The sequence below is a fragment of the Crocodylus siamensis genome, chromosome 5 (assembly GCF_052110815.1).
Source record: "Crocodylus siamensis isolate JL-2025a chromosome 5, ASM5211081v1, whole genome shotgun sequence".
In the NCBI taxonomy this organism is placed as follows: domain Eukaryota; kingdom Metazoa; phylum Chordata; order Crocodylia; family Crocodylidae; genus Crocodylus; species Crocodylus siamensis.
The window spans coordinates 184327819-184349132 of NC_143399.1; the positions used below are offsets into that span (position 1 = coordinate 184327819).

Genomic DNA, 21314 nt, shown 5'->3' on the forward strand with positions numbered 1-21314 from the left:
CAGTGCTCCTGCTGGGACTTAAACCTGGAGGTTCCTGACTAGAAGGTCTTGCCCCTCTGCTCAAGGTCAAACCAATCACCATATCTGAGGTCAGGAAATGATTTTATCTCATGGTCAGACTCTGAGGGGACATGCCTCTCTTCCTGGGATCTCAAGCATACATGAACAATCTTTACAGCAACAGGCTGCTTTATGCGGCAAGTTAAGGTATTATGTCTTGAGTTTTGGCATGGCTGACTGTGTAGAAAAGATTAGACAATAGGTTTGTATAGAATGGTCTGGATAGGGATGATCCTGCTTCAGACATGGGATTGGACTAGATGACCTATTGAGGTCTCTACCACCCTACTTCTACGTGATTCTTTGTCTTCACCCATACAAAGTTAGCATCTTATATCCACTTTTCATTTTTTTAATTTTAACACAAGACAAAGTAGCATACTTTTAACCTAACATTTCAGTGGTTGACAGTCACTAGGTACAAAAAAATAAGATTATCATCTTTCCCCTCCCCATCTCTCTCCCTTGCACACAGAGTTTCAAGTAACATTTAACTGAAGATAAACACAGTAATATACTTGGCACAAAAATGCCTTCACAGGCTTCTGAACACTATGCAGAAAGTTACCACAATCATTTCATAGAAGCTGCCACTGCATTATAAGCTTCTCACAGTCATTCCTAAGTATGAGGTCACATCCAAGTTCTAAGAACAAACAGCTACTAAAGCTGATCAAATTACAATCAGTCCTTTTTATGTTAAGTATCTTAACTTAAACCCTGCAAACCCGTATGGAAGAAAGCAGAGGTAGAAAGTAATGTGACTTAACAGTGACTTGCCCCACACACTAGTAACATGTTATCATGTGTCCCACAACAGTACGGCATGCAGGATAAAGAGATAATTGGATTGCCAGACCTTTAAAGTATATCCAGTTTATCCCAGCTGTGTTAACGTATCAACTGGTCCTAGCACTGGTTTTAGCACCATTCTTAGTCTTATTATGGAAAAAAAAAATGTTTGCCAAATATATAAAAATCAGTGGTTGATTTTTATCATGTTCTATAGAAAAACTCCTCCAGAGAGGAAGGAGAGTGAAAACCTTTAATTATTTTGAAGCATCTCTGTTGCTCCGATATCCTAATACAAAGGCAATTATGCCTTAGCACCTGTCATTTAATTTGAGATGCAGAAAGTACTCTTTTCATCAAAATAATCTGACAACAAACAGCTACTTTCACTCATGCATTTGTGTACTAAGAAACTGTATTCAGTAAATCTGTGGAGAAAATAATCTAATACAGATGGAAATAATCCCTACTGATGCAGCCAAATGTCTGATGTTTTTACAATGATAATTTTACACAAAGTATCTTGGAAAAAAAATTGCTATTTCATTTTGAGATGGTGACGAACTTTTGGTGATCAGGAAAAAAAAAATGTTCCACTGTATTTCAATATCACTTTCTTACAGTAAATATTTTCTATTTTTAGGGAAAAGTATTCAATTTCTTCCCCCCAAATACCATTCTAATACTTCATTGTATTTTATATTTTAATAACCCAGTAGACAGAGAAGTTACTTGCAAATGGTGTGCATCAGTATGTACTAGCACTAATTCAAAGTGTTAGGAAACCAAACTTGCCACAACAGATTTAAAATGAACTAGAAAAATACTGCATGTTAAAAAAATAAATAAAGTGGGGCGGGGGAAGTGGGGGGACAGGACAGTACACTGAAGCTAATACTTTGCAGGTTTACCTTATATTTACTACAAGAGGTTTGATTTTTAAAAAGTACAAAAGGAAAATACAGAGTCTCTTCATTAGCACACAAGTGCCTTGGGCAATCAAAATCAAACAGTTTTGCCCTTGAACTATCCACAGAATGCATGTGCACCCTACCTCTCCTCATGCTCTGGGCTAAGGGCATGAAGGGGCACACACTTCCTGGGCTTCAAGTTTCCCTCAGCTGCAGAACTGCAAAGAGTCAAGGACTCTGAGGAAGAGTGGAAGGAGGGTGGGATGTGGATATGCATACGGACAACACAACTTAAAAAACTTCAGTAAATGTCTTTCCCTTCTGACTTCTTCTCTGTATGTAAATTTCCATTGTGTGCGACTCCTAAGCAGTGCCCAAACCAGGGTGGTCATCACAGAGGACTGTCCAGCTGCCCTCTATTACAGGGGTGGGCAAAATGCAGCTCCGGGGCTGGATGCAGCCCACCAGGCCATTCTATCTGGCCCACGGGGCCCCTAAAAAAATTTAGAAAATTAATATTAATCTTCCCTGAGCTGTCTGTCATGCGGCCCTCAATGGCTTGCTGAAAGTCAGTAAGTGGCCCTCTGCCCAACATAACTGCCCGCCCCTGCTCTATTGATACGAAATCCGATGCCTTTATGTCCTCTGTTTTTTTTCTTCAAGAGAAGAATAGAGGACATAAAGGCATCAGGTTTCATATCAATAGAAGACAGAAGACCAAGCAGCAAAAAACCAGGATGTCCTCTACAATTGCCACCCTAGCCCAAACTGAATGGGGACACAGACACACACACAGTGCTCCTTTAAAACTTTTCTACAAAAGCAAAAAACTGTCACGGAGATTTTCTGTAGGCCTGCGTCAATAGAGAAGTACTTGATTTGGATTGGGCCAATTCAGGAGGACAGTGATTCAATTCGGTAATTTGAATCACTGTCCCCATTCGATTCAGCCGAATCAAAATTGGAGATTCGGCGCAGGTTTGGAGATTTAGGTCAGTCAGGGAGAGGCAGGCACAGCCGGGTGGTTGCAGGCTCTTCCTCAGCTCCTCCAACTGTGCCTGCCTCTCCCTGGGCAGGGGGAGCCGTGGGAGAAGCCCCTCATGGCTGCCTTGCCCAGCCCCAGACTCCTGGCACTTAAACCAAAAAAAAAAAAAAAAAAGCCCTGCGCTCACCGGCTGCATCAGCAAGGACCAGAGCCTCCACGGGGTTGTGGCACAGCACAGCATGGAGCAGCGGGGATTGCCCCCACCCCTCCTTGCTTGCCACCTGTATAGCAGCTGCTCCATGACGTGGGTGCCACATGCTGCCTGAGAGCTGGGGCTGAGCACTGCTGAGCTCCAGGTGACTGCTGAAGCTGCCCCCAGCTCCAACACAGCACACAGTGCCCTGCCAAGCCACGCTGCACCTGTGCCATAGGGCAGCTGTCATGTGGGTGCCAAGCATGGGCGGGGGGGGGTGGTATACACATTGCTTCCCACTGCCCCGTGCTGTGTGGGGGTGCTCTGCCACAAGCTCCTGGAGGCCCCAATTGCCACCGCTGCAACCAGTGAATGTGAGGCGTTTTAAAGTGCCAGGAGGCTGGGGCCAATCAGGGAAAACATGGAGGTTTCTCTTGTGGCTCCTCCAGCTGTGCCTGCCTCTGCCCCGGTGGGGGGAGCCACGAGAGAAGCAGAAAATGCACTACTGAGAAGCATAGCTGATGGTGGATAAAATAACCAGTTTAATAAGATGATTACCTCTACACAGGATGAAAAATGTCAAGCTTCCTTGATGTAAAACTTGATGTAAAACTGGGCTGTCCAACTTCTGAGTAGTCAGGGGCTACATGTCACACAGGCATCGGCCCCCAGGCCATATGACAGCCTCCATGAGCCCCCCTGCTGCAGGTTGTACAGCTCCCTTACCACACAGGCTGCACAGACTTTCTGGGCTCTCCCACGGTGCAGGCTGCACCACCAGTACACCCCAAGGACTAGGGGAAGGATGTGGAGGTCAGAGGAGGGAAAGGGAGCCTGAAGACTCCAGGAGTTGGGGGGGGAACAGCAACCAGGCAGAAACCCATGGACCCCAGTTAAACCCATGGGCCCAAAAGCCACAGTTGGATAGCCCCAAAGTAGAATGTAAGGCATATTGTTCGTTCACTGGATGAGGTGCGTAGCCATGCTCTGTGTATTGCCCTGAGCTGCAGGATGTTAACTTAAGCTTAATGCCTCCACGGAAGGCAAAGGACTTTGCACCTGAAGGTCACTGATGTACTCCCCACTATAGCAGGAAAAGCTACATGCACTGAGGCCTGAGGAGGAAGACACATAATGCCTTTGCATGTGCTAGATCAACAATGCTTAAGGTTCTGACCCTGTGGGTCAGATAAATGGTCTTACATTCCAGGATCAGGCTCCAGAGAGCACCCACTTGTGGACCCAATTCAGCATAAAGCACCACAGCTAGCAGGGCTCCCCATGGAGCCATGGGAAGCCCTATAGGCTGGATTATACCATGCTAGGGGCTAGATGTGTCCCACAGGCCAAGTTTTAAGCACCCCTATGCCAGATTTTTTTTTGTTGCTATGGGGAATTTGACCAGAGGAAGAATGGTCACTTCTATGCTCTATAATGTCTTCTTGGGAAATACACAATTCACAGCATTTGCAGCATAGTCTGATATTGGCCATGTGACCAAGAATAGAGGGTAAGTCTATGATGATTATGTTGAGTTGACCTTGATCTACAAGATGATGTCCAATAAAAAAGAAATAAAAAAACTGATTCCAGTGGAGACAGATTCTAGCAATCACAATGGAGGTGGGGAATCCAGGGTAGCCCCTTTGAACTGCAACCTCTGAACTGGGACCAAATTCAACTTCTGCATATTCACCAGTAGGGTGGCCATCATAGAGGACAGTCCAGTTGCCCTCATTTCTCTATTGATACAAAACCAGATGCCTTTATGTCCTCTATTTTCCTCTTGAAGAGAAAAATAGAGGACACAAAGGCACTATGTTTCATATGAATAGAGGACAACGAATAGAGGACAGAGTAGCAGAAAACCGGAATGTCCTCTATGATGGCCACCTATTCACTGGTAAACTGAAGGTTTGAAACAGACACAATAATAGGAAGATTTTCTGACACCTGTTCAAAAGAGTTTCTCTTTACTAGATAGTCATCTAGGGTACCCTACCTTCTCTTGAGGCAGGCTGCCACCACTACAAGGACCTCAGTAAAGATTCTCAGGACTGCCGAGACCAAATGGAAAAATGTTGCATTAGTAATAGTCCTTGTCTGCTGTGAAACACAGATGCATCCAGTGGATGGCTTAGTAGCAATGTGAAGTATGATGAAGGAGAAGAGATACAATCCACTCCCCCTGCAATGCAGTGACAGTATACGAGCAACAATAAGGGGATAACTGAAAGGGGCAAGTAACCCCCAAGGGCTCTACTTGAAAAGCAAATAAATCAATGGAAGAAGAAAAATCAAACCAAAAACAAAACCCCTGTACTGTACTTTGCATAAGAATGGTTATCTTTTAAATAACTAATGAAATGACTTCTTTCTACATACAGTTTAGTCTATTGGTTAGAAATAAAATCAAATATAAAGTTTAATACATTTCTTGATGAAGAAGCGACTCTTTACAGATCAAATTGATTCATATGCCTTGAACTAACAATATTTGAACTGACTTCACCCAAATGGAAGCATTTCCCTAATCCTCATCAATGGGCAAACAGGTTTCTACGAACGGTAGAACTGTTCTTCCTATAATACTGACTGAATTGTTCTTTCTATAATGAAAAAAAGTTTTGCTAATCTATTTAACGTTTTGCAGAAATGCTGATCAAAAAGTTAATCAAGAAAGAAGTACAAAACCAGGACCCCTTGCATACATACTGTGCAACCTTGGCATAATCTTGGGCTGCTTCATTTTCTCCATTCAAGTAGACGCTGCTAAAATTAAAGACGGGAGAATTTGATTTAATTTTGCCTGGTACAGTAGACAACTTTCTTACAGTCCTTCTATTAAATAGAATTTGCCCTAGTTCCAGTTCAATTCAGCATCCAAATCCATCCAATATTCCAAGAATAGAACTTTTCAGTCGTAGACAGGGATATATTGCCTTTGGCTGAGTACAGAAAAATGTTTTAATCAATTAGCACCATCTAGTGGGGTCAGTAAATTTTATGCAAGATTAAGAACCAGCAGTTCACTATTTAGAACCCTCTTCTTAATTTAGCACAGTATATTACAGTTCATCACTCATCAGACAATCAATTAAATTAATTTAAACCCACCATATTCTCCAAATAATTTAAATAATCAATTCAAATATTTATGTAAGTGAAGACTACGTAAGGACAGCACAATTATAAACTATTCCTTTCCCCAACAAACTTGCACTGAAAGCTATATTTATCTCTATATATGTAGGTTAAGTCACATACCAGTTTACATGGAAAATAGGACATTTATCATTTAAAGAGACGCATGCACAGGCTGCCAACTAGGGGAATTTGTTTAAAAACAAAACAAAATTTTAAAAAATTGAGTGTCTGTTCATACACGTAACATGCTGAAATCTAATTCTTGTTCTTCAAACAAAAAACATTGAAAAAAATTAACAGAAAGATTAGAATATCAGGCAATGAAAAAAATATTGGCCTGAATCAATGAATAAGCAGTAGCAGCCTCTTCCCAGAGCCCCCCCCCCACTCCCCTCTACCTCAAAAACTAAAAGCCATATCTTTTATCTTTAAGTCCTTAAAAGTCTCCACCAGCAGAGCACGAGCACATAGCTTGTTAATTAGTCTGACAATTAATTATGCATTTTACAAACGCAGGAGGTACATGGTCCCACTAGGGGGAATGCCTTACTGGACTTGGTGTTGACTACAGGGGAGGACCTGGTAGGGGAGCTGCAGATTCATGGTCACCATGGGGACATTGACCACCAATCAATCAAATTCACCATACATCATAGGGTGGTAAAAAAACTAGTAGGGTGGAAGTGCTTGACTTTAGGAAGGCTAACTTCAGTGTGCTTAGGAGACTAGTCAATGACACTGCAGGATAAGCGCATTGTCCAGGAAAGGTTGTTGTTTCTAAAGGAAACAATCATTCAGGTGCAGAGGGAGACTATCCCAGTACAAGTGGAAAGGGGGAAAGGAGCCAAAAAACTTCCTTGGTTAAACAGGGAAATCCAGGGTAGCCTAAGGGCAAAAAAAAAGGCATATAGGCAGTGGAAGCAGGGGGAAGCTACCAAGGAGGAGTATACCTACTTGGCCCGCACTTGCAGGGAGACAGTTAGAAAAGCCAAAGCAACTACAGAGCTGAGGCTGGCAACACAAATTAAAGACAACCAAAAGTTTCTTTTTAGGTATGTAGGGAGTAAAAGGAAAGCGCAGGGCAGCATAGGACCCCTACTGAACAAGAAGGAGCAATTAGTGACAGACAGGGGAGACAAGGCTGAGCTCTTCAATGAGTTTTTTGCCTCGGTGTTTCTGAACAGAGCTCAAGATAAATCTCTTAATGGGTTCTTAAACGGGCATCAGAAGGACACCAGCCCACCTACTGTCAACACTGACTTGGTGCAGAGTCACCTGCATGGATGGGACATGTTCAAGTCAGCAGGCCTGGATAAGCTGCATCTGAGAGTACTGAAGAAATTGGCTGGTGTCACAACAGAACCACTGGCGTGGCTGTTTGAGCACTTGTGGCACTTGGGTCAGTTCCTGGAGGACTAGAAAAGGGCCAGTGTGGTCCCTATTTTCAAGAAGGGGAGGAAGGAGGATCCGAGTAATTATAGGCCAGTCAGTCTGACCTCCATCCTTGGAAAGGTCTTTGAAAAGATTATGAAGGATCATATTTGTGGGAATCCAGTGGGAAAAATAATGCAGCAGGGAAATCAGCATGGGTTTGTAGCAGGTAGATCATGCCTGACCAATCTGGTTTCGTTTTATGACCGGGTCACAAAGTGCTTAGATGCAGGAGTAGAGGTGGGTGTTGTTTTCTTGGATTTTAGCAAGGTCTACAGTATCTCACCCATTCTCATAAATAAATTAAAAGGCTGTGACATGGATGTTTACACAGTCCAGTGGGTGGCAAATTGGCTTAGTGGTCACACCCAGAGGGTGGTAGTAGACAGGTCACTATTGATCTGGAAGGATGTGGGTAGTGGGGTCCCGCAGGGTTTGGTCCTTGCACCTGTGCTGCTCAATGTCTTCATCAGTGACTTGGATGTGGGTGTAAAGTGTACTCTGTCCGAGTCTGCAGATGATACTACATTGTGAGGTGAAGTGCACACTCCAGAGGGTAGGGAACGATTGCAGGCATACCTGAACAGGTTAGAAAAGTGGGCAATACACAACAGGATGCACTACAACAAGGACAAGTGCATACTGCTGCACCTAGGGTGCAAAAATATCCAGCACATCTACTAGCTGCGAAGTAACCCTCTCAGCAGCACAGCAGCAGGAAGGGATTTTGGAGTCATAGTGGACTCCAAGATGAACATGAGTTGTCAGTGTGATGAAATCATCAGCAAAGCTAACAGCACCTTATCACACATCAGCAGATGCATGACAAATAGATCCAAGGAGGTGATACTTCCCCTCTGTGTGGCATTGGTCAGATTGCAGTTGGAGTACTGCATCCAGTTTTGGGCGCTGTACTTCAATAGGGATGTTGATAGACTTGAGAGGGCCACTTGTATAGTTAGGGGCTTACAGGACAAGCCCTATGAGGAAAGACCGAGAGGCCTGGAGCTCTTCAGCCTCTGCAAGAGAAGACAGAGGTGATTTTTGCGGCTGCCTACAAATTCATTGGGGGACGCAGCAACGGATTGTACATGCTCTGTTCACCAGGGCGCCTCTTGGGGTAACAAGGAACAATGGTCACAAACTGACAGAGAGAGCAGATTTAACCTAGATATAAGGAAAAACTTCTTCACAGTAAGGGTGGCCAAAATTTGGAATGGGCTTCCAAGGGAGGTGGTGCTCTCCCCTGCCTCGGGGGTCTTTCAGAGAAGGCCGGATAGGCATCTGGCTGTGGTCAACCGGCCCCTAGCACTCTTTCCTGCCTAAGGAGGGGGTTGGACTCAATTATCTGTTGAGGTCCCTTCCAACCCTAGCATCTATGAAAACCTCCATTTTTGTTCAAAACAGACCAAAACGCCAAAAATATCTCTTTCATAGCCTAATATAACAGCAAAATTACAGATATAATAAAAAGTACATTGAAAATGTAATTTAATTGAGTATGAAAGGGACTGTCATGGACCCACAATATTTTGAGGTGTTTGTGGGATGTCGTGTAGGTTTTCTTAAATTTGTTTAACTGATATGGCATGCACAGTCTCTAGAGACTGACAGCATCCAGCTATATTTAGCCTTACCACCCTTGTGTTTGTATGCATTATATTATTTGATATAAATCTATTTCTTCTAGTTACAGTAAGGCCAAGATTGCTTAACATGACAATCTATCAATCTACACATCAGAAATCTATTAAAGACAGGAATACAACTACTTGTGGGGGCACATTTCTCACAAAAACAAACATTCTCTTTCTCCAATCTCTCAGTTCTAATCCTCAAAGGAAGCTTACAAAACACTTCTCAGAGATGAGCCTACGAGCTCCACTTCAACCACCTCCTGGATACTAAAAATCATGGACTAAATATAGACATTGGATTTATGTCGCATTATAACTTGCCAGACATCTGACTGCTCAGGTACCTCTCCACTATTTAACTGCTACATTCATCCCCCTTCTCCCCCCACCCAGCCTGTCTCTCACCTACTGACTCCTCAGTTTACATCTTCACTGACTGCCTGTCTTGTATGCATACCAGACCAGCCTCTGGCTTCTTTACTATTCATTTCATCCAGGAAGAGCACACACACCAACTGCAGAAACTTCCCAATGAAGGGTGTTTAAACCCAAAAGCCTGCTTAATTTTTTTCCGTATCTATTTCAGTTGGTCTAATAAAAGATATCAGATTCACCCAAAGAACCTTGTCTGCCTATGTCCTCAGACCAACATGGCTACAACCTACACCCCCATAACATGACAAAGATTTTAGGTGTTACTCTTTAAACAAGGGGTATAGGTTGTAACCCTGTTGGTCTAAGGACATAGACAGACAAGTTTCTTTGGGTGAATCTGATATTTATTAGACCAACTTAAATAGTGCAAAAAATCTTCTTTCCAAGCTTTCAGGTATAAACACCCTTCATCAGGCTGAGGAAGCATCTGCAGTTAAACAGTAAGTTTGACACCTTGTTTCTCCTTAAACAATTAGTTTCACACCTGGGAAAGGATCAAAACCTGAACGACAGAGAAATAATCACTGAAAATTAGCATCTGATGGGTATGTTTAACAACCTGTCAAACTGGCCCTTGCAGAGGTGGCTGGAAGCACATGGGCCAGGCCTTTCTAGATAATGATGAAAACATAAGTTTTATAAGGAGAGAACTGCAGCAAGAATAAGACCCAGGAACAGGCTAATTCCAGGAAGGGCATTTCTCACAGTGGGGAAATTAAGTGAGAAATGATATCTTTTGGATATGTCTGAAAGGATATCATTATTCTCCTGGTCATAATGAGGTCAAAAAAGACTTCTGGTTTGGTACACAGCATCTGACGAAGTAAGCCCACTGCTTACAAAAAGTAATGCTCTGACTTGGTCTCTAATAAGGGCATCACACCTGCACATGGAGCAGATCTGACCCACAGTACTGTTCTTTCCAGTTCACTGATAGTCCGGTGGGCTCCCAGAAGTGTAGCGGAGCAGAATTTGGGGTCCCTGGACCCTAATGAACATGACCATTGCTGGCAGCTCCCTGGCCAGAGCTTTGCACCACTGGGCAGTGGCACAGAGCCAAGGGTGTGTAGCTACACAGAGCTACCTCCAGGTGGCACTGTGGAACTTTGGCTGGCTGGCAATGCCAGGGATGTGTGGCAGTGTGGAGCCACGGATGTGTAGCAGCACATAGCTACATTTGGGCAGCCTGGAGTCGGGGTCATGCGGCAGCACAAAATCATGTTTGGGTGGTGGCATGGAGCTGGAAGACTGTTTCCATAGTTGTATTAATGTCTGTGCCACTGTATGCCCATGGTTCCAGGCTTCACACCTCTGGCCCAATGCGCTCTGTGCTGCCATTGTGCCAGAGCTGTGCACTGGCTCCTTGCTGCCTGAACATATATCTGAGCAGCCATCCAATCCCTGCCCCATGCTGCCGCCCTAATGCAGCCCCACAGATCCATCCTGGGAGGAGCCCCTGTGGCCTGCATCTAGCTGGGGGAAAGTTTGACAACCCTAGTCTATAAGGTGCAAATCTGCCCTGCCTTGGTACACAGATACACCTCTGAGGCGGAAGAAGTTGTGTGCATAGTATGGACTCCCCAGGAATCCAACGAATAATGCATGTAAAATAGGCAGATAAGAAGCCACATAAGAAATCCAACTTAAGCTTTGCTATGACAGCAAGTGGTTGTCTTTATTCTTCCCAGCCCTACTAAATGAGTTAGGTATTCTGGCATATAAGAAAAGTTGCAGAAATCGCTGACAGGTAGGTCAGAGATAGCAGGTGCTTCCTAACCTGCTGAGATGTGGAGGCTGCATTCTGAGAAGTCAGGGCTAAGATACAGGTACAGTACAAGGTAAAAAATCATCATTCTGATATTGTCTTCTGTTTGTTTATTCTTATATCTTTGTATTTCAACAGTTGGTTATCGATTTCTTATGTCTGCTCTTGTTTTTGTTAAAATCTTTATGCTATCTTCTATAACTTACTATTGTCGGTGGTAAGCAGAATTTCAAAGAAACTGACTATACAGGCAACGGTCTTCTACAAAAAGGAGGCAGAGATCTAACATTTCTGAGTACATGACCAGACAAGGGTATGAAACTCATAGCTGACAAAATTCTCTCTGCTAAAAGCCATCAAGATCTGGGTGAGGTGGGAAAAGCTGAGGTGTCAGTGGTCAGGGAAGATGATCTCAATTTGTACTCAGTGGTCAAGCAAAAGATGGTGAAGCAGGATTTGGGGCTGAAGGGTAACCCTGAAGGTACAAGAGCACCCAGGAGTGCATCTCAAAAGGTGCATCTGATAGAATCTGGGGTCATAGCCTGTCACCAATGATCTATATTAAATACAGATGAAGTTAACAAAGCCTGTTAATCCAGTGTTGTAACATTGAGTCTGAACACTATGATCTTGTGACAAGTTGCATGTCAAAACCCTATTAAAAAAAACCAATTAAAATTTAATGTTGGTAACTAAATAATAAGGAATATGTTAAAAATAAAAGCTTCACTCATCAGTGCCTAACAAGAAAGTTAGTCTAGCAAATAACTAGAAGCAGCAAGGGTATTTTAATTGCAAAACTGTAAGGACAGGCTGATCTTCACTCTGTCTCTGAGTGTCTCTAAGAAGACTTTTCTTTTTTTTAAAGAATACACTTTACTATTTATTTTCCACTACTGAGTACAGTGCAAGTTGAAAGACAGTACTTCAAACAAAGCTCTAAGCACTTGCTTATATTTCTTATTTCAACAGAACTAGCCATACATTGGAAGTTAAGTATGTGACTCAGTCATCTTATTTCCTATAACCCAAAACACAGAGGAAAGTACTTGAAGATGTCAAAATAAAAAATCATGGAAAAATGTTTTGCTTTGAGCAGGTGGGGAAAAGGGAAATGCACAAAAATGCACAAAAAGATTAGACATACTTGGTTAAGTGGTAAGGTACAACTATGTATTTAAATATAAATAGTATTTTTAAAAATGGAAATCCAACTCAGATAATCAGGATGACTTATTCCTCATTAAAACCATTTATATGCCCCCATAACCTGCTGATATAAGCATTCGATCTCAATAATAACATAATTGCTCATTTGCTATAATACACATAACATTACAACTCAAATTATTTAAAGCAGGGATACCAGTGTTAAATATAAATCAGTAGTGCAGCAACCAGTTATGCATTTGTTAAAGCTGTTTTTCAAATACATGGTGAAATTTTAAAAAAAAGCTGAAGCTACGTTCAGCCAACTAGTAACATCACTGTTGTCATACAAGCATTACAGGTTGCAATCTCTGTCAAAAATCAAAAAGCACAATTAGAAAGATGGATTTGGCAGACTTCATAAACCTATTTTTTCAGATTTTTTCCCTAGTACCTCCTTCATAAAGGGCCATCCAATACCTAAAACACCAGGGAAGAAGGAATACTTGTTAACTCCAAAATATAAATGTCTTCCCCTAAGAACAAGGCTGAATTTGTTTTAGAATCAAGTAAAAGAGGGTTTAAACCACCCAAAAAAAAACAAAACAAAAAAAACAACTCCCCCCACCAGAAGTACCAACCTTAAACCTGAAGCAGATGCCAGAAAGAGTTAGTTTCTCTGGAAGATACTGAGTTTTAATGTAAAAACTCCTTCTTTCTACTTATCAGAAGTACCAACTGAGATTGCCGAGTTATAGCTAACAAATTAAGAAAATCAAATTAAAATGACTGAAAGCTGGCATCTTATACCCTAAACAAATTGCTGTTTGCACAGATGACACTGCAAGTACTTTGAATATAAGCTATGATTTGAGCCAGGAATACAAATGGGAGTTAGCAGACTGTTTCTGTTCTTGATACTGCCACTGACTTGCTTTAACCTCTGCTCTTTGGCTTCTCTGCAGGCAAACTGGACAAAACTATCCAATTATCTCTAGCAAAGGTAGTACCTGCATTATCATAATATGATCATCATTGTGTTTCCTTCAATATGGCTCCTGCAGCCACCATTTCCTTTTAAAGCAGGGGTTTCACATATACAGCCCCAAGTCTCCCACTCATTTCCCAAACAAGGTAGTGCCCGATTTGGAGGAGACCCAGGGAGCTCTGGCAGCTCCTTCAGTCCCCTCCTAGACTGGTTCAGGAAGCACAGATCAGCAGGGAAAATTATACCCTGCCTCCTCCATTCATTCCCCAGACTGGGTATTCCCCAGCCTGGGAAAAGGTGAAGACTATTATTCCACTGAATGTACAGGTATTCATTCTTGTGAGAGAAAAGTCTTCTGAGTGTCCACCTGGAACATCTCCCTGAGGAAACATGTCTCATCTGAAAGAAAAATTGAATAAGTGTTTGTACACTGCATGCTTCTATGGGGAGAGCAGCAGTTCTTCTGGTAGAAATGTAAACCCCATAAGCAGTCTCAATTACTGGAGAAATACCAACCTTGATCCACAAACTACCATTAATTTTGCTTTGAAATATGCTTATCGCAACAGCCTTTTGTGTACTGTTCTACTCAGCTTATGTTTTACCTAGAGTATTTCCCTGACATTTCTCTATAGAAATCAAGAAAGTAGTAAGAGGTCTAAATTCCCATTCAATCGAGTCTAGGATCTTTACCTTGAGAAGATCTGCAGATTTTCACCCTAGCATCTTTCTCAGTCAATGCTGTTCTCATGTGGGCTTGAAGCCTCCATGCCCCTGGCCTGCAGTGGAAGGTTCCAAAGAGAAACGTTTCATCTTCGCTGAGATAATGGCCCCGTTCTAAGGGCCAGGCATGCCCAATGAGGTTGTCATTGCATAACTGGCTTTGGCAGGAACCCTAGGCAGTAAAGTGTTACATTTACCTGAGCAATACAGCTGTGTCATGTGCATGGAAGCATCCTGTGTGAAAGAGGCATAAGTGTCGTCTGCATGGACATGTGATCAGCCGTGTGAATGACTAGCAGGTGGTAGTCAAGTGAGGTTACAAAAAGGGTTTGCACCTGTGCCTGGGCCGACCGTGTGGGACATGAGATTGCCACCACGTGTGTGTTGGTTTGTTTGATGGTCACTGTTGTTGAGCTGGGCAACAAGGCTGACAGGGATCCTGAGAGGAGGGGGGATTCCCTGACAATACACCCCGACTGCTGGGGGGAGCAAAGCCTGGGACAGGCTGAAGGGTTGTTCGCCTTCCCCACAGTGACCCAAGCCTGAGGAGTTGAGACATGTGCGGCATCTCCACTGCACTTTAGAAGCAAGCTTTCCTTTCATGTTGGAGACCATGCTGCTTATGACATCATAAAAGAGCGTCCGGGGCATCGGTAAGCCCCAGGATGCAGTGCAGGAGCAAGGGCAGCACAGGCTGAAAGGCGTGTCCTTGCAAACCTGGAAGAAGCTGGAGAGGATGCTGAGAGAACACGCCCAAGCTGGCATGGGGGAGAGCTGGGAGCACCTCGACCCTGAAGACTGGCAGTGGAGCCACAGAGCATGACTGGTGAGACCCACTGCAAGAGTGAGCCCACAAGACAGAGCCTTGGACATGCAAGTCCCATTCCCTGGGTGGTACCACGCCAGACACCAGGGTATTTTTGAAGTTTTTGGTTTTCTTTTACTCTGTAGTTTTATTGCCCATGGAAGGGGGCTCAGCCCAGAAGGGAGTACCCCGGTGTGACCCAAGGAGGCCTGGTGGAGAGAGACGGTGGCCACAGACTTACCCTCCTTTCAAAGGGGACAGTCAAAGCAGGGCAGCTTCAGCCAGTTACCCCAGACTTTGAACTAAGCAGGAGAGAGAGTTAATCCAAGCCCAGGAGGGGTGCAACAGATTAAGTCAAGCCTGTGTGGTGACCGAGTACCTAATCAATGTGGCGACTATTTTGGTTGGTGAGTAGACGGGGTGTAGGGGAAGCAGAGCCCCAAGCCACTCACCCTTCCACCAAGCCAGCCTGAGGGTGGAGGCATTCCATCTCCAGAGGAACCTCCCAGCTTTCTTACACCATCAAAACATGGCAGACAAGCAAGAGGAAGATCCACTCCAGGTAGAGAGGCTCTAAGTGTCCAGTTCACCCTCGCCGGGCACAGTCATCAAAGATTTGAATGAGGAACACCTGCATGTATGACTGAGGAGGGTCTCCACTGTCAGGACTGCCTATTCGGATCAAGTGGCTGGAGGAGCAGCCAGGGGTGAGACTGAGTACAGAGCAAGTGAGGGCTCAGAGTAGCCAATATCTCCTCTGTGTTTTAGCAGCATGTTTGGCAAGTGCCTGGGTGATGGCTGCTGTGGTGTTGGAGTGGCTGGAGGAGCAGCCAGTGTGTTGTGAGAGGTGTGGCTGCAGCAAGTGAGATATATGTAGGATTCATGCTTCAACACTAACACAACAGCAATACCAAAGTTTATGCTTACTAGCTATATGGTGGAATGCATATACAATATGCAATATACAAATGACCAAGATACAATATTATGTAATTACTTTCATATATGAAAGATGAGGAAAAAACTACTCTAATTTCAGTTACTCAAATTCTTGACCCTGTATTTGAATGTATTATATTGGGTTGCCATTAACTTACTAGTCTAATTGTGGAGATCATCTCTTTAGAAGATTTTTTATACAAGTCCATATACAAGACACTATTTTCTGCAGTATGTGAAAAATATAAAATTAAAGTCTCTCACAAAACTTGAGTAAGTAATCAGATGAGAAAATAATCAGCTCAGTGAAACAGAGAATGACAAACTCCAAACATTCAATGTCCTCAACTGGTTTTGGTCTAGACTGTCAGCAACAAACTCTGCCATGTGCTTTAAGACCCAAAATTCAAATAAACTAATTCCTCCTCCTCCTCCTTTCCCCCCACCCAAGAATGAATAGTTGCATCAGTTTTTGCTGGTTGTGCTGCAGCAGGAATGTACTGTAGAGAGCAGTCCAGTATTTGCAAGGGGATGGATGATCTAATACAACTTTTCCATTTCTGACTTCTTAGAACAGCTTATGCTGGTCCAAGTTTACAAAGAAGAGATTTTTATCCAATAGTAATGAATGGAGGGAGCTCCAAGACAAGTATTTTTAAAAAGAGAGCCAGTATAGTAAATCATAGTTACAATCATACATCCTTACAGAAAATATTACAATTATCTTTATATGTACATAACAGATAAACACAGTAGAACACAATTTTTAAAGTTAGTTTGTTATTTATTGAAGCTTTTTAAGCCATATACCCTTAAGCAAAAAATAATGTCATCAACTTCTCAATGGAGAAGTTACTACAAATTGCTGCCTGCCTGTTTACCACTAATGGCAAGAGCAAGCCATTCAGCAAAAACTGATGCAACTGTGAATTCTAGAAAACAGAACTGTATCCCTTAATAAGTACAGGTACAGGATTATGAAGATCTTTATCATTAACAGCCCTCTCTTCCAAACTCTTTCTGTGTAGAAAGATTTAAGAGAAAAATCACACCAGTACCAAAACATTACCTGGCCCAGGCATCTCTGCTTTAAAATGTAAGTCTCTCCCTGTCTCTTGAATTGCATACATTTGTCCGTACAAAATAGAGTGGACATTAAAGGCTACTACTGTAAACCTGGCCCCTCAAATTATGTTCCAGATCTTAATGCAAAGCACTCCTGAAACTCAAGAACAGCAAAACAGTAATGGCTGAAGAGGATATCTGCTTCTATAACAAGCAGTCCATAACATGCTACGTTTCCCAAAATGTTATATAACACTGGATGATGCCCTTTTTAAAGATATTACAAAGCCAAAAAATTGAAGATGATGAAATTCTGGGCTTGATACAGATCTTATTATGTAAGGTTTATCTGCCTTGCAATAGAGGAAGTCAGACAACACAATCAAGGTGATCCCCCTTTTTCACTTACAATCTACAAAATCTCTAGATTTCTATACAAAAATAATATACCATAAGTAACAGAAGTAAGTGGGGTGGGGGAGAACAGCAATAAATCAGCTTTTGGCAACAAAACGTACCTAACATTTCCTGGGATACACAATCTCTATAGTTTAAATACAGCTGCTGACAGTTTTCAAGTCACACAAATTCCTGATTCTGGAAGGCTCAAGATTCAAAGCAGCACCTCTACCCCCAAAAGCTAGGTAGAAATTTTTCAGTACAACATGCAATATATTTCTGTAATAAAATGTTGATTCACTGAAGCCAAAACATTTCCTGAAAACATTACATCTTCTGACAAAGTTTCTGACAACCTGATTTTTCAAGTACAGCATAGTCAAAATTAGAGAGTTCCACTCCAGAATAGCCACTTACGGGGAGCCGGAAGGAGCCTGCCTGATTCACAGCACATTCTAGATGAGCAATTTAGTCACCAAGGACTGGCAATTTGGGGTTGAGTAGACACCCACCTGGTTTTTTGGCAAAATATTCTGAAATGTCTAGTTGTAAATTTATTCACAGCAGAGTTTGAAACCTCATTATTTCACTTAACACTGTTCTTCCTCTTTGATCAGCCCTACTATTTATCCCCAGTTCTCTCTCTGAATTAGTTTAGTTATGGATACCTTATTTTAGTATTAAATAAACACATTACTGCCAAACCAGTTTGCAGCTCAACCTTTTAACTGGTCCCAATCGCCACTTGACCAGGTACAGTGAAGCAGTAGCAAGTCTTAGATCTGCTTAACTCCTGAATTCAACAATTGGAAAATTCTGTGGGCACTGACAGTGGAGCTGTTAAGGGCAAGTAAGAGTGATGACATTTAAATACTGTTCCTTACAGTTTTGTGCTGTTATTTCCATTACCAGATGAAATTAAGATAAGAGCTCTCTGCTAAAATTGAAAATAATCTTGACCAAATATTGATACAAAAACTGTTTCCATCCTTATGCCGTTAACAGATTTTCCTTCCTTTAGGGTCATCAGAGAAGTTTTCTGCCTGAAAAACTTAGTTAAAAAAAGCTTCCTTTGTATTTTCCTTAACAACTGAAAATACTAAAATGTTACAGAAAAATCCAAAGTTTTGCAGTGCCTCTGTTATTATAACCAACACTGCCAGCTCTTGACACACTTTTATATTGTTTTTCCCTAAAGTCCCAGCTCTTGGAGTCCAGCAATTAAGCGAGAGACTTAGCTTTTATTTTAAATTCATTGTAGACAGAAACTTATAAACATGACTCATATGTGCCCTAAGAGATCAAAAATAATAAGCTAAAAAAAGAACTCAAAGTTGATCTTAAAAACAACAAAACTGACTTTTAAAGCCAAGCTCACTAGTTGTGGATGCTCAGAGCAGTCATTCCTGCTTACCCACTTTACTCCTTTGTATACTGGGGTGATGAAAATTACTTTTACTGCTTATGTGCAAACAAACACCATCCAGTAGCCATTATTCAGGGTAGTAATGTGGCCAATTTGTACTATTTTTGGAGGCAATTCTACTTTTATCAAGTTTCATTAGCCCCCTCCGCCCCTCTGAGCTACTCTAGCTAAGCCAACAGCTGTGCCACTTCCATAAATTCATGACAGGCAAATCTGCGTCTGTGGTAACGCTTTCAACATCATTAAGCCTAATACAGAACACCTTAGGTCACACCTTTGGGAATTGTTCTAAAGTATTTATTCATTACTACTATGAAGTATTTAAGTACAATGGTACCTATCAGGATTTCCTCAATTTTGTCTCATCACAGAGGGACAGTAAGTTAATACACTTCGACTGTTACTTCAGTCTTAAGCCTTCCCTAGACTAATGATTGACAAATGTAACAAATTTTGTAAAATTATGTGCAAGTCTGGATTTATTTGTGGTATGAATTACTACCACCTACTGACTCAGCTGAGATCTTGGAATTTTCTTACAGCTCAAGTTAGCCTTGTTTTACAGGCTCAAAGCACACACAGTGTTGTAGGAGCAAAACATTTCTAACCAGCTGACTGGTCCCATTTTACTGCTATGGAGCAATTTGAACATTATTAGGGTTGCTTTCCATAATCCCATGGCATTGCTTTGATTCTGGTTGCTGATCCTTTTCATAGCAAGACACGTTACTGAAACATTCTTCCAAACTTATTTTAGTCATACTTTACTTCAATATATTTATATGCAAAACACAATTTTCAGTGGAGGCAAGCCAATAAAAGAAACAGATTACTAGAATTTCAGTTGACTTTGTTAAAGGAAATTATTTTAAATTAATGTGGCTACTGAACTGTTGCCATACTTGACCTCAGAAAATATATTCCTTCTAATTTTTGCTGTGAACATTTATTTGTTTAAGCTAAACTCCAGGTCTTGAATGTTGACCATAAAGAAGTCTCAGATTTCCTGCTACTATTTTGTACTCTCTCTTTCTAAACAAGGGCAAACAACATATGTTTGCTGCATTAGTATTACAGTGCCAGAACATCACTATTAAATGAAGTCATCTATGTATTTTTGGTAGAATCTTATTTAACAACTTCCACCCCTGAAAGAAGCAGAGTTAGTTAAAACAAGACTGTTTTGTTTTCAGTGAGCAACGGTTTGATCACTGGTTTACTAGATGGCGCTCAAAACATTTTTCCATATGCTCTTCTCAGAGAGATTCTAACTTAAATGTGGTTTACCTTTACCAGTGAATGAAGGCTTTTTTCACCAAACATATCCCAGAGGAAGGTCAGGTCTTCCTGGCTGTCCACATGTGGCTGCAGCTGGGCTGGCAATGCAGCTAGCAGCTCATACAGACCTATAAAATGAAAATAAAACACAAAGTGTAATCTAAGGGTGATCTCATTAATTTCACTTAACAGTTCTGTGTAATTGGCTGCCTGGAGCATGTCATTTTAACTGGAGAAGGAGTCTGGTCTATCTAACAAAACATGCCTGAAGAACCAAAGGGAACATTTTTAAAAAATTACTAAGCAGCAGGTATTAACTGTGTACTTTTTACCTTGTCAGAGTTGTCAAGCTTCTACAGCCATATATATTTACACAAGACTATACAGAAAATTCATAAAGATTTTGAAAAAGGACAAAACCAGAAAAAAACCATACATTCCTTTGCTTAATCGTTATTCCATTTCCCTTGATGTTAGCCAAAGAGTGAAATGAGTCATGAATAGGAAAAACTTCCTTAAAAGAACAGAAACTGGATAGGGTGGTCCATTAAAAAGGGTTCGTGGTTTCTCTAAATGTTTCTCACTAATATACCACTTAATGTATTTTTTATCCTATGTCCAGCACAAATCTACAGCAAGACAAAAGAAACTACATTGTTATAGAGTAGCCAACCTTTAAAACAAAACCAAGATTTAGCCTAGCTAAACAAGATTTAACCTAGATTCTCTAGAAGGGTTAAAGTAACTGTTGCTCCCAGTTATTTGTGGCACACCTCACTTGCAGTCTCCGGGGGCAGACAGTAGCACAGTGTTCCACAGTAGCGTACAGCATAAACTATCCATCAGGCACACAGGCTATCAAACTGCTGTCCAAGAAATGTAGCAACAGTGCTTGCAGCAGCCCTCTTTAGGGAGGTAACCTGGCGTGAGCCGCTATCAATTCATAGCACATGTTTAATTTTCCAGTGGGATTACTTGGGGTAAAAAGGACAAAATGCCGTTTTCTCCTGTCTGCTGTCTACAAAAACACCAATAACCTCCTGGGATCCAGTATACATGGTCCTGCTATTATTTTTAGTCTGAGTAAGTGCTGCTGTTCATCACAAGGACAGTTTTACAAGATATTCATCTAGTAAAGCCCATTATGGTAAATTATAGGTTGCCTATCATTAGTATGCTTATTATC

General features: G+C 41.9%; 1 protein-coding gene across 6 annotated transcripts in view; it reads right to left on the reverse strand.

The window, feature by feature from the left end:
* The window catches only part of MPP7 (MAGUK p55 scaffold protein 7), a 281685-nt gene that overhangs the window by 146006 nt on the left and 114365 nt on the right, over nt 1-21314 (reverse strand). For 5 of the 6 annotated variants that reach the window (XM_090047431.1, XM_090047425.1, XM_090047426.1 and 2 more), the window contains one exon: nt 20138-20256. In XM_090047431.1, the coding sequence (XP_089903557.1) occupies nt 20138-20173 (36 nt within the window). In that variant the 5' untranslated portion in view covers nt 20174-20256. The remainder of the gene's footprint in view (nt 1-20137; nt 20257-21314) is intronic. The other variant, XM_090047429.1, reaches the window with a different exon arrangement.